A 27,039-nucleotide genomic window follows, 5' to 3' on the forward strand; every position below is an offset into this window, starting at 1 on the left:
TACAAAAAAAAAAGTTAATTCTGTAAGGGTGGAGGAAGAGATGAGAAAGCAGCAAAAAAAGATTTTTCAGGAGGTAGCTTCACAGAGGGCAAAAGATTGCAGCATCATTTAAGAGCAAGAAAAAAAGTAAGGTGTTAGGGAAAATCTGATCTTACCAAAGTGGAGTACATTGAGAGGACTAAAATTTGATGAAGTCTCACAAGGATCCAGGCACACTGCTATCTATTTACATAATTTAAAGCTAAAGCAGATATATAAGATGGCATGGATTATTGAAGTTCTAAAAATGGTGAGTTGAAGTAATTTGAGGATTTGACGTTTTTGGAGCAGGTGGAGTAAAAAATTTAATTTTAGGGAAAATATTATTAGTATGTAATATGTGACAGAAATGGGAGACACTTGATGAGCATAAGAGCTCAGTGATCAAAGTCATAATATGAGTGAACCAGTGATGAGGCCAGTGGGAAGTCGAAGGACAGTGCAGATGTAACAAACACTGGGCAGGCAGGATAGGAGGATTTATTACTAAGATTGGATGTGGCCAGTGAGGAAAGATGAAAGCTGAGCGATGACCTCAAGCTTGTGTCCTTGTGAGAATGACAGTTTAGTGATACCTTCCATGCCTGGAGCAATTTTACCTGGTCAGGATCTATAACAACAAAGACAAAACACTCTCACATGGAAACCCAAAACCTCTCAGCAGTCACAAGAAATTTTAAAAGGTTTTTCGACTTTGCTAATAGAAATGCTTCACAGATGCTCACCATGAGTTCGTTTATTTTGGATTAACACCCTTTCTTATAATAGATTCACATATCCAATTCTGTATGCATCAACCAATTGAGATTCTTCCTCAAAGCTGATGCAAGAGGAACAACTAAAGACATCATTCATATTTATTAGTTCACTGTGCTATTGTTATAATTGCTATAAAATATAGTAAAAAGGTTCATGATGATGACTTATACTTCATAACAAGTATTTTTATCGTTTTATTTGGGGGGGGGGCAAAGGGTGAGGGAGAGATAATTTTAAGCAGGCTCCACATTCGGTGTGGAGCCCCACCTGGGGCTTAATCTCGTGACCCAGAGATCATGACATGAGCCGAAATCAAGAGTCAGATGCTTAATCTACTGAGCCACCCAGGTACCTCCAATAACAAGTTTTAAACAAGCCTTGCTTTGCTCCATCTAAAGCAATTATGTGCACTTGAAATTTGATTGGAAAAGTTTTTATTCCGAATGAAAAGATTAAAAGAAAAAACTGTTGATTTTCTAGACATAAACCATAACCTACCCAGAAAATTTGTTCATGTTAATTCTTACCTCTTGAGGTTCAAGACTTTGTATGGTGTTACCTTCCAATTGATGGTAAACACAAGGAATCAGGAGTGGTGACTTTGGCAAAAAAGATCACAAATTCTAATTTGCAATGTTGATCAAAGAGTAATGTCAAACTATCAGAGGAAAATATTTGGTCATTTGGTGAGAGACAATGAAATTCTAAGTCATGAGGGATAAAGGTATAAAAATATCCTGTAAAACTTCTTGATTCTATAGTAGATGAATCTGAGTTTATATCCATCTCATACTAACTTTGCCTTTGAGATATTGACTAAGTCATGGTAAGTGAAGGACTGAAATCCCTAAGAAGAGAGAAGAATGGAGATTTTGGCTATTCATATTAAAGAAAAAATATTAAAGTGTTGAATTCTCTGCAGAAAGAATGTGAATAAAGAATGTGAAGGGTAAAAGAAATAGGGAAGGGAAATGAATTAATGTTAAAAGTGTTGATTCTTTCAACTCTTAATGCTAGAACTTTATAATCTTTATTTGATTGGATTCTTGTTGCTTGATCCAGTAGATATTATTCCATTTTTAAAGGCAAAAGATTTGGGGCTTAGAGAAGGTCAACAACTTACCCTTACCCAAGTTCATAGTCCCTTAAAAGGAGACAAAACGTCATGATAACACATTATACAGACTCATTCCCAGATGTGTATGCCTCTCACTCTGCAACATTTGCTAAAATAAGTGTCTTTTCCTTCCGTCTCCATTACTCTCCCTTTCTCTACTTCTTCACCTCTTTACCCTCCTCTCTCTCAATTGCATTTTCCCAAGTCCTCTTGATCATTCTCTACCGTGTGAACAATTTCATCAAAAGGAAGAGAATTATAGGAGTTAGTATCACAGCTAACTGGCTTTAGTATTCCTATATGTGGTCTTTATAACCATAGCTTAACTTAAATGAATGAAAGTTCAAACTGCTTAAACAGATGTACCGGTTGAATCTTTAATGACTATAGATGTTTTTCAGAACACTATTGAATCTTTAGCTTCTTAATCCTAGAATACAATTTTCAAGGAGCCTAGGTGTGCTGTGTATTTCTGGATTACTAGAAAAATAAATTCCCTCATTGCATACGATATTGATGAACTAAAACTAAAAGCCCTAAGTAGAGCTTTAATTGATTAACAGTTCTTTCTCACAGTGAGATTTTTAAAGTTTGTACATGTCACAACTATGTACCTTATACACTATTTTTATATATGCTTATCCATATAAAGTGAAATATAAGATTTCATAGTCATCCATCCATCTTTGTGCCCATTTGTTTATTTATAAATATTTTTGACATTTCTTCTCTTTATTCATAATCCATTCAGTCAGAAATATACTCTGGACTAGCTTTGTCGCATTGCTATGACATCCTACCGAAGTGAATTTACTGAAACTCTGCTAGGTCCAGCTGGGATGTCATTGGCTTGTGTTTGGAGAAACTATATTGTGAAGCCTTATATCAACCAAAAGGATCTGTTTGAGGATATGGGAGATTGCTTGATGCAGGGCCCTTGCTATGAATATCCTTAAATCTTTTTTTTAATCATAGCTTTAAAACTCTTTGTAATTTATTGAGCAGTTAGCTAGCTTTTTTTTTTTTTCCTTTTAACTGTTAGGAATTGTGAAACCAATTTCTCTTTTGCTTTGACTTACAGAATTCATGGAGTTAAAATTGAGATCCAATAAAAAAGATAACTCCGTTTTGCTTTATGACTGTTCTTGTAACTTTCTGAGTTCAATTCTATCAAAAACAATATATGTGATATACTTTAATGTCATCTATTATGTTTTATTATAATAATTATTTTTTATTATAATTATTTTTAAATGTGCTGGACAGGACCCATTAAATTGATTTCACAACCCATGAAGTTGGGAAAAATCTTGGTCTATTGTATGCATTTTTAGGTTACTAATATTATCAGTTCTATCTTTTGCCAATGAAAATTTAATTTGCGTATCTGTTTTTATTCCCTTTCCTCTTTTTTCTTGTCTGTTTTTTTATTTATATGATCTTATATTTTATGTCTTCCCTGCAAGCTGCTAAAATCTTTTCTGACAGAAAAACTATAATTAAATAAATATCTGAATATACCAATCTCTTAAGCTAAAGTTAAATAGATTCATTAAATAGATATTTCTTGCAAAGAGCTTATGGTATACTGAAGAAGACAGATATAAAATAGATAAAATAACATAATAAATAATAAGTAATCTATTAAAATATAGCACAAAGCAGACAATATGGGAACAATGATTTTTTTAATGTTCTAATTATAGCTGTAAATAAAAATCAGTTTTATTTATGAAAAGCAAGTCTTCTAAAGATTGTGCTACTTGAAGTGATTAAGAAATGGATTTTAGTGCTCCCACTGAAGACAAACAAAATGACCCTAACAGGGTGCTGTGACTTTGGGCTTTTGAAGTTTGGCAGAAACCAAGTGCTCTCTATGTGCAAGATGTTGTATACAAGAGCTGGTAATAGATGCCAATCAAAGCACAGGCATGTTTTCTGATCTCAGGGGGTTTACCCACTAAGTGGATGTCTCGATGCACACACACAAAGCAGATAGCAACAAAGGACTGAAAAGAAGAAAGGAAGACAGTGAAGCATTTTTCTCACATGTTGAACGTAAACTTTAGTAAACATTTTATATTTATGTAAACACACAATATACATAAAAATATTATGTAACCAAATTCTCAGATTGTACCTACTACCTACATTTTCATAAAACAAAATCAAAGAAAATATATTCTCTAAATAATCTCTCCTCTGTATATTTTTTTCTGATATGGAACCACCTTTTTGCCAATAGTTCTTTCTCTAAAAATAAGGAGATTAAAATAGAATGGTGCGCTCAGTAAGAATCTTATATTCTTACAACTACATTTTTTTCCCCCTGAGAGTGGTAGGAGTTAATATGGAGAAAGTATGAGGGGGATCAAACATATAGCTTCTAAAAGTTAAATGTCCAAGATTTCAAAATTGTGCCATACATACATTACCCCTTTCCTATGACTTCTCTATTTCGTGACTATGTTCTGATCATTCTGAATCTCTCTTTCTCTTTATGTGCTAATTATTTATTTTGGTCATATTTTTCTTAGGATTTTATATGTTTTTTCTATTATAATTCCTATTTTTTTCTAATTTTGTTTTTATGTTCTATTTCAGAGAAGCTTCTTTTCACTGACTTTTACCTAGCCCTCAATCCACGGAATAGATAAATTCTAAGTAGGGTTATATCTACTGACTAATTCATCATATACTATACTCTTTAAGATAGAGCACATTTTGTCTATTGGAGTCCAGGTAACCTATTATGACATCCAACCAGGTATGAGCAAAGTATTGGGATGGTAGAGATCAATGACTAAAGATTGAGATATTACTATAGAACTTTGACTTAATCATTCAGTATTTATACTTTAAATTCTGGTAATGCTTGATATTTTATCTAAATTTTTGGCTTTTATGATCTAAAATACATGTAATCTGGGGAGTGGGAATTTCCTCAAATTGTTTTGCTGGGAAGGTCCAGTTGACCCTAAAAGAAAGGGCAGAATTTTTTTCCTCCTTCTACTTGAATAGCTCTAGTTCATAAAAATTGCTGTTTATGCTCTTAAGTACAAACAGTGTGGAAAAATCTCCATTCTTCTTTTAACAGTATATCCTTAATATACCACGTAAAACTTCTGGATCTTAGTTTTCTCTTCTATAAAATTTTACCTCTATACTCATTTGAAATTGCATATCTATTTTTGAAACATAGGAATGTTCAAGTACAGTTCTCTGAGATTTCTTACATTCATAATTGAAGACAGACATTGCTCAAAGAACTTTAGCAGTATCACGACATTAAATATCACAAAAACCTGGTGACAAACTATTTCTGTCCCCACCATATTGGTGAGAAATGTGAGCCATCGAGTGGTTAGTCATTTTGCTCAAGATGGGAATGTTAGTGGCTCCAGTCCTGGAAAAGGAAAGATCACACATACAACAGACATTTATTTACTTAGGGTCTGCTATGTCCAAGTAACTACCCAACGTTCTGGAGGCCAGTGAAAAATAAATAAATAAGAATCGTACCTTTGTGGAGCTGATCATTATCCATTTAATCTGTGTTTAAACCCAAGCATATTTGTTTTAGATGTAAATGTTTACTGACAATTATAAAACCCTCTGCTCTTTACTATAGCCAGTTACAGAGCTATGCAATAATTTGTATCATGATAAATGTCTACTCTTTGTAGGAAAAAAATGCATTTATAACATGAGTCTCTCAAGGGCTGCTACCTATGATAATTCATTTTGTATTCCCAGTTAGTGTCACGAGAAAGTAGATTCTAACTATATTTTTGTAGAATGTGAAAATGGGTTCTCTTTTTAATATGGGGTTTAATTTTTTTAATGAGATTTCTCCAGTGGTTCAGTTGGGACTAAAGGATTCATAAGGCTTATTCTTTGAAAAGTTGGCCTGGGAATATTTTTAAAAGATTTTCATGTTTGTAAGATCATTTGCTTAATAGGTAGATATCATCAGAGATTTTCACTTTTCATTTGTATAAGTATAAAAAAATCATTGCAGAGCATGCTGTTATTAAAAATATCTAGACTTATAGAATGTTTGAAATAACTAATGGACAAAGAAATCACAGTTATGCTTAAATCACAAATATACATCCAAAAAGTCTCTTATTGTTTTCATCCACTGTTTCAAAGTTAATGAGCTGTGACAAGATCATGAGCAATATTTTAACTGCAGGAAAGTAATATGTTTTTATTGTTAATTTTAATGCAGGTTCCACAAGCAAGATGGCAATCTGAAATTTAATCTTATGAATGCTCCAAGGGAGTAATTAAAATAGTTAAGCTATGCCATAAAAAATAGCATATAGTATTTGCAAACTATACACATTGTCATTGATTCAAATCAGCTCTCTTTCTCTACCTGATATACATGAACATTTTATTTGATTAATTTTAAAAATTAAACATACTTTACTAGAAAATTAATAAGCATCTTTTTTTAAGTAAAGGCCATTACTTATTTTCATATAACTTCTCAGGCATGATATATTCAGCTAAGGAAATATATATTTCTCTTAATTTTTATAACACATTTTCTAAGGAAAGTATGTATTCAATCGATGCTCTTTCTTCTGAAAATTTTGGAAATTTCTGTTGACTACACATAAATACATTTAGATCATAAATTTTTTAACATATCTATCATGTCCATATATTTTGTAGAAAGACCAGTGTATAGGTCTAATTCTGTTACCATGTTCTTATATTTATTACTGTTATTTGTAATTATTTGATGCATATAGTAAATATTTTATGCTTTGGAAGTATTAGTAAAGAAATCATGGAGATCTTTGCAGGACGAAATTTAGTATGTCAAATGCTACATTAATTCCTTCAGAAAATAATGGTAGAAAACCTAGCATACTATGGTAAATTGTGTAAGGAATATTTAGAAAGATGGCTCATGTTTTAAATTCTCAGAATAATACAACTTTTAGAAAAGATGGTTGTTATCCTGGGCCTAAAGAATGGCTAAAATTTTAATAGTACAGGAGAAGACTAAAGATTTTCCAAGATAGAATGTATGTGTGACCAACCACTCAGAGGAAACAGCAGGCGTATTGTATTAGAGGGACAATGAGAGATATGATGCATTAGGAGAAAATAATTTGCAATACTAAAATCTAAAGTAAAAATTTCTGAGTGTGTGTATATGAGTATTTGGTGGAGGGGTGATCAAGGATAAATATACTTTCAAAAAGAAGCATTAAACCAAACTGAGTTCTGTACACAAGGAAGAAGAGTTAGCTTCTAAAACCAAAAGTGGAACATAATGAAAAAAGTCCCACACGTGTGTTAAATTGTTCTCAAAACTAAAAACAATTCCTTGTTGTAGAAAATTAAAAATAAACTTGTAAGCACAGTGACAAAAAGTAAAGATTCTAATGAATTGTTTAAACTCTGTTTAACAAACTCTGTTTATGTCAATGACAAACTATGTCAATGACAGAGAGTGGCTATTTGGACAAAGGACATAAGTATTGCCACAAATTCTTTGAAGTTTTCTCATTTTACAGAATGTTCAATGAATATAAGCTCATTCAGGTAGAAATGGTGTTATATGGCTATGTTTCTTTCATTAAAATTTAGCACAATATGTATGAATTATAGGGGTACAAACAATTGGGGATTCTTTTTTTTTTTCACCATTTATTCATGAAATCCTCGGAACCTAGAATCATTGTGTGAATCATGGCACATCAAGCTCTTATGGCCTTTACCTGAAAAATAAGCAAACTGTATTGGTATTAAATTATATTGCATATGCAGAGTACTAAGCACAATTTATTTGTTTAATAGGCTTGATAATTGGAAAATAATACGTTTTTTTAATATATGTTTCTGCTCCTAGTGAGTCTCCCCCTTTTATCATCCTAGTTTCATAGCTGTTTCCTTCAACACAGTCTACGTGTTGTCTTCCTCGGGTAGTCTTCCACCAACACAGTTGGTGTTTAAATGTAAAACAGAAATAAAGAGAGACTTCATGGCCTAAAGTCAAAATTGCATCTCATTTTGTATAGTCAATTACAAGTAAAATATCTCAGCACTTAAATTGGATGCTTTAGATTTGATAACGCTAATGGGTAGTAATCCTTTTCTGAGATTTTTACAAGTGAAATGGTAAAACAGAAATGTAATGCAGTGATGTTGTACCGGTTTTTCGGAGAAGTAGAGATTTATCTTTAAGGATGTCACGTTGTATGCTGTCTTCATTTGATATTTTTATATTACATAAAAAGAGAGTATTTGATTTACTGAACTTTTTCTTTATCTCTTTGTGATTCAAGAAACACCTTTGCATTTGTCTCAGAGTCCTTGTTCTTAATCCTCTTGTCTTCCTCCTTCTTCCTGTCTCTCTCTGTCTTGTCCTTCCTTTTTCACTACCTTTCTCTCCCTCCTCCTTGTGCTCACCCTCACCCTCCAGGCTTCCTTTCTCACCTCTTTTGCTCTAATCAATAGGGACAAGTCTTTACCTTCCTTTCACATTTAGGGCAGTGGTCCTGAATGCAAAACACTTAGAGGACTCTACTCTTATTTTTCTCTTCTGCATTGGCTTCTGAAATCATTCATTCAAAGTCTTTTACCTCAACAATTACACCACTTGTGGTTGATTTTTTTGCATAAAAAATTTTTTGTTAAATTTCAAAAAACATTTTGACAGAGGGCTAGGTGTTTATTATCTAAAAAAAAAACTAACTGCAATTTTCCTTTGTAATTGTTTCTTATTTAGTATTTGAAATATGTAATTGGTAAAATTTAATTTTCAAACAACTCTTGGTTAACTATCATGCAATATGAGGAAGAGTTCTTGGTTTTTTTTTTAATAAATTAATTTTTTATTGGTGTTCAATTTACCAACATACAGAATAACACCCAGTGCTCATCCCGTCAAGTGTCCCCCTCAGTGCCCGTCACCCATTCACCCCCACCCCCCACCCTCCTCCCCTCCCACCGCCCCTAGTTCGTTTCTCAGAGTTAGGAGTCTTTATGTTCTGTCTCCTTTTCTGATATTTCCCACACATTTCTTCTCCCTTCCCTTATATTCCCTTTCACTATCGTTTATATTCCCCAAATGAATGAGAACATGCACTGTTTGTCCTTCTCCGATTGACTTTAAATATATACTTATAGAGCAAAAATGCCACTTTTTGTTTATATCAAGTTGTTTCATGATTTCTTTAACCATGTTTTTGGTAAAGTTTCTCCAAATTATTTCTATCTCCTAAGTTTAAGGTACCCTAAAATTAAAAAAAAAAAAACAGTTGTAATAAAACAAAAGTATATAAAATCACTTTTTCTAGTTTCACTCTTAAATTATTACCAATAATCTCAAATCTATACTCCCTTAATTCATTTAATTGTGTTGACATTCAGATGCCTGGCTAAATAAAAATTATTCAATGTACCTTGTGAATTTAGCCAGAAAAATAATATCAGGAAATTAAGTAGTAAATATTCTTTTTTATTTATTTTTTTTCCCGCCCCCCCAGTAGTAAATATTTTTATAATTTTCTGTAATCAACTAATATTTCAGAAACATTGAATTCAAATAATTGATAATTAAATATCCCCTGGGAATCATTGATGTCTGGCCCAGGGCGCGATCCTGGAGACCCGGGATCGAATCCCACGTCAGGCTCCCGGTGCATGGAGCCTGCTTCTCCCTCTGCCTGTGTCTCTGCCTCTCTCTCTCTCTCTCTGTGACTATCATAAATAAATAAAAATAAAAAAAATAAAAATAAAAAAAAATAAAAAAAAAAAAAAAAAGAGAGAAGCAGTGGGTGGCTTTGTGGCAAAAGCACAGAGAGGAGCCCAAGGTCAGGGTTTCTCTTGACTAGCTACAGTTTCTCACCTTTACCACTGACAGGCTACAACTACACATTCAATGCTATGGAATGTTTTGAGAATAAAGTGACAAAATGAATGTGAAGTGGATTTATAAATTGTCAAGAACTGTGTCAATACAAATTGTTTTCATTTTTATCACTGTTCTTGTGTTTATACGTAATTGTTTCTCTACCTCATAAAATATAAATTAGAACAAAGTCACTAATTCATATTTGTATAATAAAAAGATTTTCAATTATATGGGAAGTAAATATGAGAAAATAAGTGCTAAAGTATTGTATTTTACAAATTTCATAAGTCATTTCTTCTATGAATTTTTAAAGGGTGATATTATCTAAACATCTTAATTTTTTAGGAGAACTATGAAAAATCATGTTTCCTAATATTTCACACTTAGTTCAATCGTGAAAGAAAATGATAAATCGTAACTTAACCACCCATCTAGAAATCTAATTGAAAGACAACATTCTTGTTATGTTTTTAAAATAAAATTGGAGGGGATCCCTGGGTGGCTCAGCGGTTTGGCGCCTGCCTTTGGCCCAGGGCGCGATCCTGGAGTCCCGGGATCAAGTCCCACGTCGGGCTCCTGACATGGAGCCTGCTTTTCCCTCCTCCTGTGTCTCTGCCCCCCCCCACCTCTCTGTGTCTATCATAAATAAATAAATAAATCTTAAAAAAAAAACGTAAAATGAGGTACACATCTATTAAAAGAAGACTCTTAATCAGTTAAAAAAATAAAAAATAAAATAAAATAAAATTGGAAATAGTAAATAAGTAACATTTGAGCTTTACATGACTTAGTAAATGGGTTTGCATTTATTTTCTTCTTCCTTTAAATAATTCTTTCTTAAATTGTTGATAGATGTAATTAATATGAGGTAGAATCCACACTGTTATTTTTTTTAAGTTTTACATATTTAGTATTTTTAAAGCAAATTAGTTGAAAATATATGGTGTCTTCTTTGAAACTCAATTGGACATACCTAATTATATGAATTATATTGCCAGTGTTCATAATAAAATCCGATGATCCCTGTCAGACTCTAAGATAACTTTAAGGACTTATTTTCTGGGAAAAATGTCCAAGTTCTGGGATGGTGATTATCAAATGTTATTATCTTAAAAAAGTTATACTTTTAACAGGTTATACTTGTAACCTAATGCAGTGGCAATATCTGAACTCATTTTTTAGGACTTTGAAATTGTGATTCAGCAAGTTTGAGGTGAAGCCCAGAAATCACTTTGAGAAACACTAGTCTAGAAAAATTTTTTGCCAATCCATAATAATACAGGGAGAAAATCATATAACTTATTTACTGGATTTATGTTTTAGAAAGCATTATGAACAGTTGTGAACACTTCAAAAAGCATGATATCTGTAAAGTATTAAAGATACACAAATTAAAATTTTTCATCTTATCAATATTTTCTAACTCAATATCTGTGGTTAATATTGGGGCTTGAAATTAATCATTCAAATAATGAGTACAACTCTTCCTATTAGAGATCTCCCAATTGTCTAAAAGTGACTTTTACGCTATTCACTGTACTTTAAGATTCCACTATTAAATAAATGATTCTTAAGCCTTATGACTTTTTCCCATTACTAATAACAGAATACTTTCTTCCCCACCTACTAGGGTTCACCAGGAGAACGTGGATCAGCAGGTACAGCTGGCCCAATTGGTTTGCCAGGGCGTCCAGGACCCCAGGGTCCTCCTGGTCCAGCTGGAGAGAAAGGTGCTCCTGTAAGTAATTTCAAGGAGAAAATATATTATACTGCCATTCTGCACAAGTTATTACTTTTTATTCAAGGATATTAGCTCTTCATACTCCACTGCCTTCTCTCTGCATATGTGCCTGGCATATAAACACACTTCTTTTTATATTTATAATAGAGAAAATTTCAAATTCAATTAAATAAGATGACATTTTCCCACACTTTATGAAACTCTAAGACCTGTGAGGGAGTTGGATATTATTAATGTAAAAAGCTTCTGATTTTGCTCCTTTTAAAAAATAAAATTGGAGTTTTGATTAAAACTACACTTTGCAGCTTTATATTAGAAAAGTGTGCACTTTTTACTCCTCTTGTATTACAACTTCATATCCAGTATTTCCAAAGTCTGTAAATGAAACCCATAGAAAGTGGCTGCCCTTCTCATGTAATTTGAGTTTTGATCTGCAGTGAATGAGATAGAAAACATCCAACCAATTATTTTATTTTATATTTACTGGATTTAATTTTTTTTATTTTTAAATGTTTGTAGGCTGTATTCTATTCATTAGGCTTATGTTTGTCAAAATTTCTTCTCAGATTTTGTTTTTGTTTTGATTTAATCATATTAATTTTTTAAAAATTCTTATCTTCCAAGAATAAAATACAAACTCATTCAATAAATGGTATAATGTTGACCATAATACATAAAAATAAGAGTTCAATACTTTTTATTATATTTAAGTCTTAAAATGTATAATCTAGTTTAAACCTAAAATTTACAAAATACTGTCTTTATCACTAAGACTTTAGTTTTAGCGAGTTGCTTTCATTGTCCATGCATTTTCTCTCATTACTGTTTGTGATATTATTCCATTATATCCAAATTAAAATGCTCTGTGTAATATTACCTTTCAGAAGTATCTAAAATATTAGAATAGAGCCATACCACTTGTACATAGATATTTTTGTGACCAAAAAAGCACTTTTAATTAGAAAACTTTTAAAGCAATATATTCCAGCTTAGTAAATATGTAGAAAATGTAGACATTATTTTCTGAAATGTTAACTACTATGGAAAAACTATTCTTTACCTCCCTTTTACAAACTCTAACTTCTCACCAACTTTTATAGTATACAGTGCATGAAGGGGGGATAGAAAAGACAGATTTAGGCCTTCTCATATAAGTTCACTCAAAAATCCAGGGTACGCATATCTTGGCATAGCACAGTGAAGAATACATACAAAATAAAAGAATATACATTTCTTCTTACACAAATTGAGAATATACTAGTTAGAGAAGTTATGATTCTGTGAAGATAATATACTGAAATGCTGGGTTTTAAAGTGTTTAAATAAATAAAGTGGTTTTATGAAGAAAAAAAAAGAAAATATTGAAGCCAAGTGAAGAATATGGAAAAGTAGTGAAAGTGATAATAAGAAGTTAATTTTGTGAAATAGAGGAGATACTGTTGACAGAAGGCCTTCCTTGTAAGGGCTAAGATTTGGACTTGGGTCTCACTGGTGACTGATAATACCCTGACTAAGAAGGGGAAAAAGATGCTCTTCCCATTTGTCCTCTCTCAAATTTTCCTACCACCAGCAAAAGTTCGAAGATGTCATTCTGTTTTTCTTTAGTTCAACAAATAGTTATTGACAGCAACTAAGTGCTGGGCACTGTATTAGTGTTTTTGAAGAAGGTGTCTAGGAATAGTAGCATAAAAAGATGATAAAAGGTGAAAGTACCCATTGACCTCCATGCAGAAACTTAGCAAAACCTGATAAAATTTTGGCTAAGATGTTAAGTATAGTCTTTTACTTCTTCCTAAATCCAAATATAAATTTGGGATCTTAACTCCTTTGAGCAACTTGTGTTAGAAAAATGTTACGTGATTATTAGTAAGTAAGCTAAGGTTTGCATAAAGAAAAAGATAAGATGGGGGTTTGCATAAAGAAAAAGATAAGATGGGAGTCTGTGTAAGGCAAGTCCTTGGCTGACTTAACCACCAGTCTGCCTCCTTGGAAGGAAGAAAATGGAAAACAATAGCCAGGAATATCCACATGACTTACTTGGGGCAACAACTGTGGCCTAATCTCTATCCCCAAATTAATCAATCAGACTAGAAACTGAGCATGGGGTGTTTGGAAGCACGTCGAATACTCTCTTTTCCAGAAGCTGAAATCTATTCTCCCTGACCTGATAAAAATATTTTCCAAGTTTTTATTTAAATTCCAGTTAGTTAACATACAGTATATTAGTTTTAGGTGTAGAATTTAGTGATTCATCATTTACATAGAACACCCAGTGCTCATCACAAGTGCCCACCTTAATCCCCATCACCTATTTAACCCATCCTTACTCCTACCTCCCCTCAGTTTGTTTTCTATAGTTAAGAGTCTGTTTCCAGTTTGCCGCCATCATTTTTCCCCTTGTGTTCATCTGTCTTGTTTCTTAAATTCCACCTATGAGTGAAATAATATTGTATTTGTCTTTCTCTGACTGACTTATTTCACTTAGCATAATACACACTAGCTCCACCATGTCATTGCAAATGGCAATATTTTATTCTTTTTTTATGGCTAAGTAATATTCTATTATGTGTGTGAGTGTGTGTGTGTGTGTGTGTGCGTGTGTATACATTCGCATCACATCATCTTTATCCATTCACCTAATAGAAATACTCTGATGGGGGAAATGATTCTTTAAGAAAACTATTTGGTTAAGGAGGTACTGGATTCAAAGAGTACAGATAAGAAGCTATGTTGGTAATGTATATATTTGGGAGACAGTTGTAGAAATGGAGAGAAAATGCTAGATCCAAAACACAATAAAGACAAAGTAGTAGCCATAAATGGATTAAGCAATAATAGTCTGACACTCCTTTAGGGAGAATCATAATGATCAGAGTTTTGAAAGAATCAAGTAAGAGAAAGAGTAAAAGAGCCCATGACCAAGAAACAGATTCTTAACTCTAGAGGACAAACTGATTGTTACCAGAGAGGAGGTTGCAGGGAAGGATTGGTTAAACTGATGATGAGGATTAAGGAGGGCAGTTGTCACGATGAGCACTGGGTGATGTATGAAAGTGTTGAATCACAATATTGTATGCCTGAAACTAATATTAATACTGTATGTTAAATAACTGGAATTTAAATAAAAACTCTTTAAAAAAAAAGAGCCCATGAGGGATAGAAAATATATCCAAGGCATACCATCATGTAGGCCCAATAGTAAGAGTCTCCTATGTTGAAAGTTGTAAAAGATCAAGAATATGGAAAACCAAATAAAAGCAAAAGGAGAGATGAGGACTTGGCCTGTTGGGCATTTATGATCTCTGGGTAATTACAGTGGGGTTCAAAAGAAGGCAGATGATAAAGTAGTGGGGTAGGTACATGGTGAGCAACCCAGTAGGCCATGTGGCTAAAAAACAGCGGGCAGTAGGTAGAAGTACAAGCAGAATTGAATCATTGCTTCTTATTAGATAATGCACATATATTTATTCACTTAACCAATAATAAGGAAAGTATCAGTGAAGAGTGAGGAAGTCAAGGGTGTCAGAGTAGACTAGGGCTTCCAGCTTCAGCCAATCAGAATTGGGCTGGGAATTCAGGTCTACTAATTGTTTAGTTCAAGATTTTGGCTAAGCTATTTAATATCCCAAAGCCTCTGAAAAGAAGGTAACCACAATATTTTGTGAGGATTAGATGAACCTGTAGTTCTGAATTACTTTGTAGAATTGTGATAATAAGTCTGCAGTGAACCATCATCACCATCATGGGTGTGGACCAGAGTTGTCATAAAAAAGGATGGATTATAGCCAGTAAATAAAGGCATAGTTTGGCTTTTGAATAAGGAGGGATGGATTCTGAATTATGATACAAGTTGAGGATAGGGATCCAAGCTAAATACAAGATTATGCCAAGTCAAACATAGGACATGGGATGAGTAGCTGCTTCTATCAAAATTGTAAGCTGAGATTCAGCTATTGACATTAGTGAAGAGATAGAAGGGATGAAATAAAGACTGCTTAAGGAAAGATGGATGATGTTTCTGATAGTCCTGTAGATTGCAGGCGAGGAGATGCATACATAATGGAGGAAGAGTTTGTCATCTTGCAGAGTTGTAAATGAAGAATCTAGATTTAGTGTGGTATAGAGCAGTTGAAAGATTTTTTTTCCTGACTCCACACAGACTAGAATCAGAAGAAATAAATGGCAGGTGATTCTTGGCTGGAGATCATGTGTACTGTAATGAAGGCAGATAAGAATTAATCTGTCTTGTTTAAGGATGCTCTTGTATAAAAGAATCAATTTTTGGATGTTAGGCTCTAAAGGAAATTAAGAAGTATCTGAATAAGCTGATGTGTTTAAAACCATAAGGTTCACTATGAATAACACAGCACATCTTACAAGTATAAATAGGTTTGAGATATTTGACTTAAAGGAAATAAAAGATCCCCAAGCTGACATCAGAGGTATGTCTTAAATGATAATTAAGACATGGTTTTGGAAGAAAGAGCATATGGAATCTAGGAAATTAATAAATTAGAGTTTACAAGTTAACTTTGCTTTATAGATATTTTCTTATTTTTGTTGTCATTAAGTAATTAACTCAACAAATATTCCCTAACTGGCTACTCTGGGCCACAGGCCAAAGGGATGCAGTGGAATGTAAAAACACACATAGTTTCTACCCTCATAAGATTTATTGTCTGACGGGGTCATTAGATAATAAGCAAAGAATCCCTAAGTACGTGTATAATTACAAACCCTGGTTAGTAATAGGAAAGAAATGTCAGCTTGTAACAGAGGGAACTGAGCTGGAGTCAGGTCTTTTCCTTAGACAGGATGCCAGTGGTGGAATGTAAAAGATGAAGAGGAATTATCTGGTGAAGGGTCCTCCTAGGCATATTCAGGCCAGGTAACAAGAGGGGTATGGAATCAAGTTTAGCTGAAAAAAAGGTCTAGAGGGATTGGAATGTAGAGAGCAAGTACAAGGCAGGCTAGATGCTGTTGGGCATGTAGGAGGAGGCCAGTGATTGTAGGCCACACTAACTGCTTGGTCTTTATGTTAGGGATAGTAGACAAGTAAATTGACTGAAGAATGTTGGTAAGATGATCTGATTGTTTCTCTGGTTACAGCATGGGGAATAGTTTGGAGGTAAGAATAGAGGTGAGAAAGGAAAAAGGTTATTTGCATCATTCAAAAGAAGGCTACCAGTATTTGGAGATAAGGTGTTAGTGGTAGAGATAAAGTGAAGTAAATATATTCGGGAGGTAAGACAGATAAAATTTAGTCATTGTGAAGGGACAGGAAGTGGTGCGGGGAGAGGGGAGGAGCAGGTAACACAAAGGTGGGAGCTAATGACTTGTGGATTCTCAAACCCTATAATAAGAGAAATCAGAGTCACTGAGAGCAATCAGGTATATGTATCTTATGCAAAACTGATGAAATCTTGACTTTTAGGATATAATTTATTTTAAACTCTGAAAGAACTTTCAATGGAAAATAATGTCATTATCAAGGCACTATTTTCTTAAATTACATGATAGAGGTAAATTTAAAAACGGGGAAATAATGCCACTCTCAAAAAATAAACAAAGAAAACTAATGGCCTTGTCATTTTGAATCCGTCAAAGCAACAATGAATTAAAATATAAAAATCTAGGAAAATCCATGACACATTTGTTAAAAAGAGAAAAAGTTGACACATAAAGCCTATTTTAAAATTGAGTATATGAGCAAATGCACTTTATGATTTTTTTTTTTTGGCTTTATAGTCAGTGCACAGCTATTTCAGTAACTCCACCAAAGAAGAATCAAAGCTCAGTGAATTTTCGTAAACATTTAGCATCTGATTTGTCAATGTATAATTCTTGATTAGAAAATGTGTGTTTGAAGGAAAGATTCTAAGATGAGTATTAATTACTTTAATGGACCATAGCCTGAGATTTATAAATTGTTAACAAGGATGGTATTTGCAGTCAAGAAAGAATGTGGGGATCTTTTGTGCCATCATTTGCTACTTGAGCACATTTTTTTTCCTTAATAACACTAAATAGTTTCTTGCTATCAAATATGGAATCCAGAGTATGACTATTGCAGCTGCACATAAAATTCATAATAAACAGCTACTTATTTCTTACAGTGAAGTAATGGTCTGCTGGATTTTCAATACAGGGAGAAAAAGGTCCCCAAGGCCCCGCAGGGAGAGATGGAGTCCAAGGTCCTGTGGGTCTCCCAGGGCCTGCTGGGCCTGCGGGCTCCCCTGGAGAAGATGGAGACAAGGTTAGTATTTTCTATTCATGTTAGTACCTCTTGTGAAAGTTTAATTTTTTAATCAAGAATCCTAGATTGAAGTTTTCTTAAGATTAGATACCATATCTTAAGATAGCTTTTTCGAAGTTTCATACATGTTCCATGTGCTCCAAAGTTTTAATTTAGTTTGAGTAATATTGCCTATCCACAAATAGTATGTGGGATATAAACCAAAAAAGGGAACACAAACACAATAGTAGGGGGGAAAATAGCAGATGCCAAAATTGTGTGTTTATTTTCAAATATATAGTTTCTGAAATAAATGTGAAACTAATTTAAATAATTGCTTGTATATACTTCAAGTATCTTGGATACAGCAAAGGAAGACTTAAGAACGGGTCCCTTACCTATCTGATTATCCTGTACTTCTCTATTGCCCAAGATTCTAAGTAAAGATTCTAAGCTCTTGATTCTGAATGTAGGGCTGTTAAGTGTAGGATTTTTTTTAAAGATTTTATTGATTTATTAAAAACACAGAGAGAGAGAGGCAGAAACACAGGCAGAGAGAGAAGTAGGCTCAGTGCAGGGAGCCTGATGTGGGACTCGATCCCGGATCTCCAGGATCACGCTCTGGGCTGAAGGCAGCGCTAAACCGCTGAGCCACCGGGCTGCCCTGTTAAGTGTATGAATTTAATGTGTCTTCTAATATTCTTATGAAATGCCATATATAACACAATTTGTGAACCAGTAATCTGATAATGTGTAACATTTTAGCATTTGGAAAACCAGGAGAAAAATTAAGTAATTTTTTATTAATGCATAATTATATTTTTGAATGAAGCAGTGTACTTCCATCATCAGTTTACAGTGATGATATTTCAGACAAAATTGATTTTGTGAATTAAAAATCTAGTTTCAATATTCCTCAAAGTTCAATTGACTTTTGGTTGTCTATTAGTCAACGCTAGAAAGAGAGAAGCAGAAAACCCAGGATTTTACAGTTTAAACAGTGACATTAAACACTAGCATACAATTATATTAAAGTAAAATTTGATAATGGGATGATAGTGATGACAATTGCAATGGCGGGCATGACATGTTAGACATAAACTTTAACTTAAATCTTTCCAACGCAGGGTGAAATCGGTGAACCCGGACAGAAGGGCAGCAAGGGTGACAAAGGAGAAAATGTAAGCTTCCTAGTTCTTACTGAGGAGCATTGCTCATTCAACTTTTTATTTTTTATTTTTTTTTTTGCTATTAACCATGGATATTTCTCCATAGCATTACCTACTTATTATATGCTACTATATTACCTCTTTGGCAGATATTCAGTTGGGATTCAGTCAATTTTAATTAAACCCCTTTTTGACATTACGTATTAAGTTATGCAATCATTCCAACCTAAAAGCTCCATCACTTTTGCATCATTAGTTCAAATATCCCTGTAATTTAAAGAGAAATAATGTCGTGTGTGGTTATGAAAGGATTTTGACCTGGTGGAAATCTGACAGTGTCTCAGGTACCCCGATGGTCTATGAACTGTGCTTTCAGAACCTTTGCTTTAAATACTCTTCCCAACATGTGGCAGTTACTGCCACAAACGATGACTTTTTCTTTAGTGCTCAGGTCTTTTATAGTGACTGAACAGTTATTTTTGTTAAAAAAAAAAAAAAAGACCGTTAAGAAGAAATGTTTTTGCATGTAAGACTTATCGAGATCTACTGCTCAAAATAAGGAGTTCTGATATACATAAACTAAGTTTGCATGTATTTCACATGAAGGAAATTTAGATTTGTATATATTACCACATTCTGTCTGTACAGAATCCCCCAATCCCAATATTCATTTAGAAGATAATGTATAGACAAATCTTGTAAGTGCTCTTTCTGACTCATGCATATCCCATTAAAGGAATCTGGCATTTTGAAAAATTTCAAATGTGAAACTTCAATGCCTTAGCATAAAAATCCACTTTTAAATATCCACAACATTACAAATGAGAGTGCTTTCAATAACTACCAATTTAAAGCTGATTGCAAATATGCAAGTCTGAGTCTCAAGAAGTAAAACAAATAACGGTTGGCTGCACTGAATGCAAAAGGCTTCTTTTCTTTTCCATAGAAGTGTAGAGACGCATAATAGATTATGATCAACGAAAACTTCTGTGCTATTATAGCTGAGACTCTTCAGGCTTCAGTTTCAAAATTACTGATTTTTATCTCACGGCAGGGTCCTCCTGGTCCCCCAGGTCTTCAGGGTCCTGTTGGCGCCCCTGGAATTGCTGTAAGTATTCCTCTTTGTTCAGCAAATTTATGTCCTCACGGTTCCCTGATGAAATTTATGAACTGTCACATAACCAGTTGATTTTGTGTCATGATGAGTCCGTACGTTTAATGTTGAATCAAATTTAAATGATCTAATATGGCTAACCAAGCTGATCTTTATAAACAAAAGATGTTGTGACTTCATTTGAAAAAAAAAAAAAACAGTTGAAAGTACTTAATTTGTAGTAAATTCTGAACATTGTTTTCCCCTGGTTAGGCAGCTTTTACTTTACTTGGCATACATGAGAAAATCAAACTCAGTCATACTCCAGAAACAAAGGCTGTAAATCAAACAATGGTGTATTTGTAGCAGATAATGGAAGTTTAATCCTAAAAGATTCAATTAAATTTTAAGATTTAATCTTAAAGATTATGTGTTACTTATAAATAGGCCAGCTCTGATTAAATTAGAAATGGCTATATTTTTATGACCTGTATCAGAATCCTGATTTTTCCAGTTTATGATCATTTTCCTTGCTCTGTTCCAGGGAGGTGATGGCGAGCCAGGTCCCAGAGGTCAGCAGGGCATGTTTGGACAAAAAGGTGATGAGGGTGCCAGAGGTTTCCCAGGACCTCCTGGTCCCATAGGTCTTCAGGTAAGATGCTCTCCACATCGTGCACTCTATCATGTCCACCCTCTTCTCACACCAGGTGTTCTGGTGGATGTCAAGCCAAGTAGCCTCCCTTCCTTCTATGTAGGAATCTGGATACAATGTTTAGCCATAGTAATTGACTTACTTAAATGTTAGCCCCACCTTAGGTGTTATGCCTCCTTTTGTCATTCTCCTTTTGCTTAAAAATGAACGACAACCCTTTTGAAGACTGATCATTAAAAGTGAGAGGTTGGACGGATGCTCTTGCAGGTTTCATAAGTGAGAAAATTGATACTTCAGATGCCTAAGAAAATTTAAAAGCATTTTGAGAAAGAGCAAACTGCCAGTCCCAATCACCAACAGCATTGCCAAGAGCAGATGTTAAGCAACAATAGGTAAATAATTAACAATAGATTGATCACTTAAAATAACTTCTTTTAAATTATAATTTGCATTTTGTGAGGCATATCCAGGACAAGAGATAGGGATTTGTAAATCACTCAAAGTTTCATTCAAATATATCTTATGACTAGACTCTTAGGTAACTCTTTGCATAGTAGACATCTCCTGTTCTGAGTTGTTCTTCCATTCTCTTCATTGTGATGTTTACGGCTTCCTACAAACTTTGAAAACATATGGCTCTCATCTTTCACATGCTTATTCTACACCTACCTAGTGATCCTCCAGAAAATTATAAAATTTTGTTTGTAATGATATTTGGGTAACATAGGGATAAGAGTTATGCCACATTAGCAATTAGAAATGGTTAAATTAAATCATCTAGTTCACTGTCCTTAACAATTTGTGAAGTTGTAGAAAAGTAAATAAAAGTTGAATTTATATAAAGTTAATTTTTTACCTTTATTTTCATAAGTAAAGTCACTGAATACTGATTTTTAATATCAAATAACTTATGTACATAATCACACAGATTATATTTTAAATAATATAATTAATTTTATTATAATAGTTATTATTGTCATAACACTCATTGGATAGTAGATTCTAGAAACAACTATCAGATGGTATTAACCATTTGAGAAGTACATACAACTGGCTATTTTCCTAGACATCCAATGAATATGCTTTTATTTTATAATTTTCTGCTTTTAATGCTAAAATTATTCTTCTTAGACTTGGGAAATGCAAAAACTTCATGTTCATATTTATGTTTTTACCTCCTTTATGTTTATTAGACAAAAATAAATGAGCAATCTTGAGTACAAAATATCAACATGTGTGAGAAACACACTTATTTGAAAACAACAAGGCATTCAAAATTAGATTGCTAGTGGATATGTTACCATTCATTTTCTTCTTTCTCATTTAACTGATTACTCTGATTCTATAAGGTTGTAATTTAGGAGTTTAGTTCTTCATGATTAAAGAAGATGCTTTGTAGTTTATATTTATAAAATATTAAATGAAAAATTACCTTCATTTCCACAATGTAAGAAATGTGCTCTTTGATGAGGGTGACTCAAGAAATTAGTTCACTGCAAAATTGATTATATTTCCCCACAGCTACCTCTTTAAATCAGGAATCTGAAAAGATGCTAATGTAATTAACATGTTCACAATTGCATCTGCATCCTTTAATTGAGTCTTCATAGCAGAATAGATATTAGCAATTATAATACATAAATAATAATAATCTAATATTCTGGTTAAGTGACTTGATTTTTCAACTTGGGGTTTACAATTTATCTGCATATGAAGGAGACATATAGAACAATAGTTCTTGGCGTAAATTCATTTTTTTTTATTTTATCACTTAAATGACCAATGATTTTAAGTTGACAGACCTTTAAATAGAATATCTCCTTGCATTAATTATTCCTTAGAAGAAAGTTGGGGGATATGAAAACTGATTAACACTGTAGTACTATTTAGCACATTTAGTTTCCAGCAACAAAAGAATTTGACTCATTATGTCTCTATTAATTTTAATGATAAGAACATTCTGTCTTAATCAACTTATGCTATAACCAGATTTCATCAGAAAGAAAGAAATATTTCAGTGTTTTTTATTGGGAGGTCCCTATTGAGCTAATATTAGGAATACTCATGCACAAAAAAGAAGCTGGTAATACAGAGCTGTGCTTGCTACAGAAATAAAAGAAAACTATGAACGCTATTATTTATATACTATTCAATTTGAGGATTCCAAATCAAATTCACTCTATGCTAAAATGAGGTAGAAATGTGGACCAAAAAAATAAGGAAGGTGATTATTATTTTATATGGTGTTTATAAGAATTTACTTTTGTTTAAGTTGCAATGCGTGCTACTTAACAACATGGATTTAAAATGAAATATTAAATGTTAAAATCTACTTGCCTGTTCAAGAATTTGAGTTTGTGTGCTCTATCAGTGAATTATAATCTCCAAGGTTGCACATCTTGGAATCTAAAATTTTAGCAATCTTTCCCAGCTAGTTTTTAGGCAAGCTAAAATCTAAAATACTACCTGGCTATGTCATCCCAGGAACTTCCCTAGTAATTCTAGAAGCTACTATCAAATAATATTAACCGTTTGGGATGTACATGCAACTGATTATTTTCCTAGACATCCAAGTGACATTTGAGAACAAGGAAATGAAATTTTCATGTATGTTGTCCATTATAAATTAGTAATTAAGACTTTGTCATTTATTTTTATATAAATAAATGCCATGTTAAAAAATGTTTACAGATATACTCAGTAAAGTAGCCTCTCTGCAAACAGAATCATGTGGAATTAGGAAGTCATAAAAATAGTTTAGTGGGTTATTACCAGGGTTTTAAAAAAGTGAAATATAACAGGACAAGGTAAAAATATCAAAGATCATCATCTGTGCATTAAGGACATTATTTTTTGAAACTCATCTTTCAGCTATTTTGCATGTGCACATTTAGGGAGTAATAAGTGATATATATTTATTACTATGGGTCACGGTCAAATAATTTGCAGCCACTGCAGTGTAGTGCCAAGTCAATAATTTTACTAAAATACCAGCACAGATTTATAGCTTTTGTGCTGTGTATTTTTATTTCTTAAAAAATTGTGTCTGAAATACTACTATACACATATTTAAAATAAAGTATGTATAGGGTGTATAAGGTGTAAATAAATGATGGTAATAATACTAAAAACATTAAAAAAATTAAACGATCCATAATTTTACCATATTAAAACCTATTGCCACTTTTACTATTTCTGTCCAATAATTATTATACCTATTTTAAGCATATTTCACAGATAAACTTATACTAGATTATTTATTTGAAAAGAAAGAGCACGCTTGTGCTCACAAGCAGGGGGAGGGGCAGAGGCAGAGAGAGAAGTAGACTCCCCACTGAGCAGGGAGCCCTATATGAGGCTTGATCCCAGGACTGTGCAATCATGACCAGAGTAGAAATCAAGAGTCCGTCGCCCAACCAACTGCACCACCCAGGTGCCCCTGGAATACTTATTTTCAAAAGAGTTTTGTCAAATTGGTACATAACTATGAAAACCTCACTTTAGTAGGGTGTCCTAAAATCATTTGAGACAGGATTTTTCAGAAAAATCTTTGCAATGGCAGTCCTATATACTTCTCATAAAAGATGAAGCAAATGATTAAGTGTTCATGAATTCCCAGATTAAATTATGGTTTTAGTTTGTGTAACTAAAATCAAACAGTATAATATTATACAAAGCATAAATTTTATTTGAAAACGTAGGTATGAAATTTTATTATATGCAGTTAAAACTTGCATTGTATGTATTTCGACAGGTGACAGTTTCTAAATCTTAATTTCATGTTCCTGTTGGCATTATATGTAATTTTGATTTTATATTAGAAATTGGCCAAAAGTTTCCTTTTAAATACATAGTGACTTTTCCTGTCTTCCTATTATGTTTTCTTAGGGACTGCCAGGCCCGCCTGGTGAAAAAGGTGAAAATGGGGATGTTGGTCCCATGGTAAGTTTGTATCTTTTAGGATATTATGGTTATTGTGAATTTTCCTATTACTAATATCTTTCTTCAGATCTAGTAATATGAACAAAGTAGTCCTGAAGGCCATGATTTTTCAGATGGCTGCCTCCCCCTTTTCCCACCCAACCTGTGTCTGTGACCATTGGAGTCTCTCTCAGCAAATACCTCTCTTTCTGTTCCCTTTTTCACTTTGCAGTAATGGTATATGCACATGCGGCATTACTGATTTGTTTCTAAGTATATGTACTATTTTTGTCTATATAAACTGCCAAACTTCAGGTTTTTATTAGTTTTTAGCTCCCGACTTTGAAGTGCACCAGGTAAAGAGGAGGAAATAGTCACCTATGATTTGGATAATTAGCAAAAGTTAGCACAAAACTGTACTTTGTAACAAATTCCTAATTTAATAAGGAATTCTATCTGAATTAGAAGGATATGACAAGATAATTTGCACTTATTGATCCTGGCTTTCTGCTCTTAAGTATGAATCTAAGAGTTCACTAAAACTTTGAAATACACATATTTGTTCCTTGAGCATTACTTTGGATAAGGAAACAATTATCCAAGGTAACTGAAATCTATAATGAATGTAATGAGTAAATTTCCTAATCACTCCTTCCTTTCGATAAACATTGCCCCCATCTCTTACTTCCTTCAGAATACATGTTTTGAAATTTTTACACTTGCATTTTAGATTTTATTTTCTTCAAATAAGGAAATATTCTTTACATCACAGCAAACTTAAAAACAGGGAACATAATAAACATTGGTGACTCAACTAATACTCTGAGCAGCATCGGGTACATAGCTCCTTTCTAGATGTGATTGCTAAGGTTCCTTCAATCATTAATAGATTTCTCTCTGACATTACTAATAATAATAGCTATTAGTAAGGAAGTTTTCAACAATGATATTAGAATAAACTGTGACTTTTAAAAGTAATTCTAATGCCCTGGTATTCACTACAGACTAATTTAATCACAACCTTGAGGTAAGGGGTTCCAGACATCAGTATTTTGTAAGGAGTACCCTGAGGTCTTTTTAGTGAACAACCGGAGAAAGAACATCTCTTTTAGGAAGACAACTAAATAGTTAATCTTATTTCTGTTCTAACATGTAGAACATACGAGCTGACACACACACACACACACAAACAGAATATACAAATAAAAAATACCTTTATAGAATTAATAAATTCTAAATCTAATCAAGCACCATTTCTTGTTCCAACTTTGTGTTCCTTTTTAAACCAACATTCTAGCATATTCTAGTATAACATATTTCTGTTGTATTATGAATTCATTGTACCAGATAGTAGCAATAGCCTGATTTTCTAATTTTTAATCAAATTGTTTGCCCGCAGTCCTAATTTCCTCCTAGCTTTGTGTAGAGACTCATTTACTAACATGATACTATATCCATCAACAATGACTTAAAACCCTGCTATGGTTCACCAGTTATGATTTTACAGCATGAAACTTCGTTTCATTTTCTTGATTGCAAAATGAAGATGTCAGAAATATAGTGTGTTTGGTCCTCATAAACCTTCATATTCATCTCTTACAGGGTCCACCTGGTCCTCCAGGCCCAAGAGGTCCTCAAGGTCCCAATGGAGCTGATGTAAGAACTGTGAAATATATGTTAATTATTTTGAAGTTGTATAAATGTCAGTATTATTTAATGACAGATGGTATATAAGACACTATGAAGATAATTGCACTATTGCTAAATGTTTAAGTGGACAAGAGCTCAAAAATCATCTACTCACTACATTTCATTTTATAGGAAAATAAATAGGCTTTATAGGGAACTGGTCACCTCACATATAAAAGAGGTTCATAGTTTACATTCAATATAAGATATATTAGAGAATTATATGCAATATAGTATGTGCACCTCTTACCATGTAAGATGTTTTCGCTCAATTGTGTAAAGACAGTCTTCCCCATGCTTAATAATCGACCCACTGCTACAATATTACAGAATTTGAAATGTAATGCCACATTTATCTTACTGTTACCATTAGCAAATGTACAGAATGTGATGTCATCTCTCCTCTGATCTCAACTTTTCACAATGAAAAAGTCGTTTATTCTTGTTTTCAATTGCTCTTGTTATGCCTGCTTTTAATTAGCTCAGGCCAGAATGGGGTAAAATAGACTAGGAATAGACGTACTAAAAGAGCTTTTAGGTTTTGTTTTGTTTTTTTAAGACTTATTTATTTATTCATGAGAGACACAGAGACAGAGAGGCAGAGGGAGAAGCAGGCTCCATGCAGGGAGCCTGATGCGGGACTCGATCCTGGGTCTCCAGGATCACGCCCTGGGTGGAAGGGAGATGCTCAACCGCTGAGCCATCCAGGCGTACCGAGCTTTTGCATTTTAATTCTCCTTAA

General features: G+C 33.3%; 1 protein-coding gene across 8 annotated transcripts in view; it reads left to right on the forward strand.

Annotated features, from left to right (window-relative positions):
* COL11A1 (collagen type XI alpha 1 chain) overlaps window positions 1-27,039 on the forward strand; it is a 197,347-nt gene that overhangs the window by 132,615 nt on the left and 37,693 nt on the right. For all 8 annotated transcript variants that reach the window (XM_025417466.3, XM_049111614.1, XM_049111616.1 and 5 more), the window contains 7 exons: window positions 11,428-11,535; window positions 17,687-17,794; window positions 18,901-18,954; window positions 19,997-20,050; window positions 20,580-20,687; window positions 24,576-24,629; window positions 26,211-26,264. In XM_025417466.3, the coding sequence (XP_025273251.3) occupies window positions 11,428-11,535; window positions 17,687-17,794; window positions 18,901-18,954; window positions 19,997-20,050; window positions 20,580-20,687; window positions 24,576-24,629; window positions 26,211-26,264 (540 nt within the window). The remainder of the gene's footprint in view (window positions 1-11,427; window positions 11,536-17,686; window positions 17,795-18,900; window positions 18,955-19,996; window positions 20,051-20,579; window positions 20,688-24,575; window positions 24,630-26,210; window positions 26,265-27,039) is intronic.

Source organism: Canis lupus, chromosome 6 (assembly GCF_003254725.2).
Source record: "Canis lupus dingo isolate Sandy chromosome 6, ASM325472v2, whole genome shotgun sequence".
In the NCBI taxonomy this organism is placed as follows: domain Eukaryota; kingdom Metazoa; phylum Chordata; class Mammalia; order Carnivora; family Canidae; genus Canis; species Canis lupus.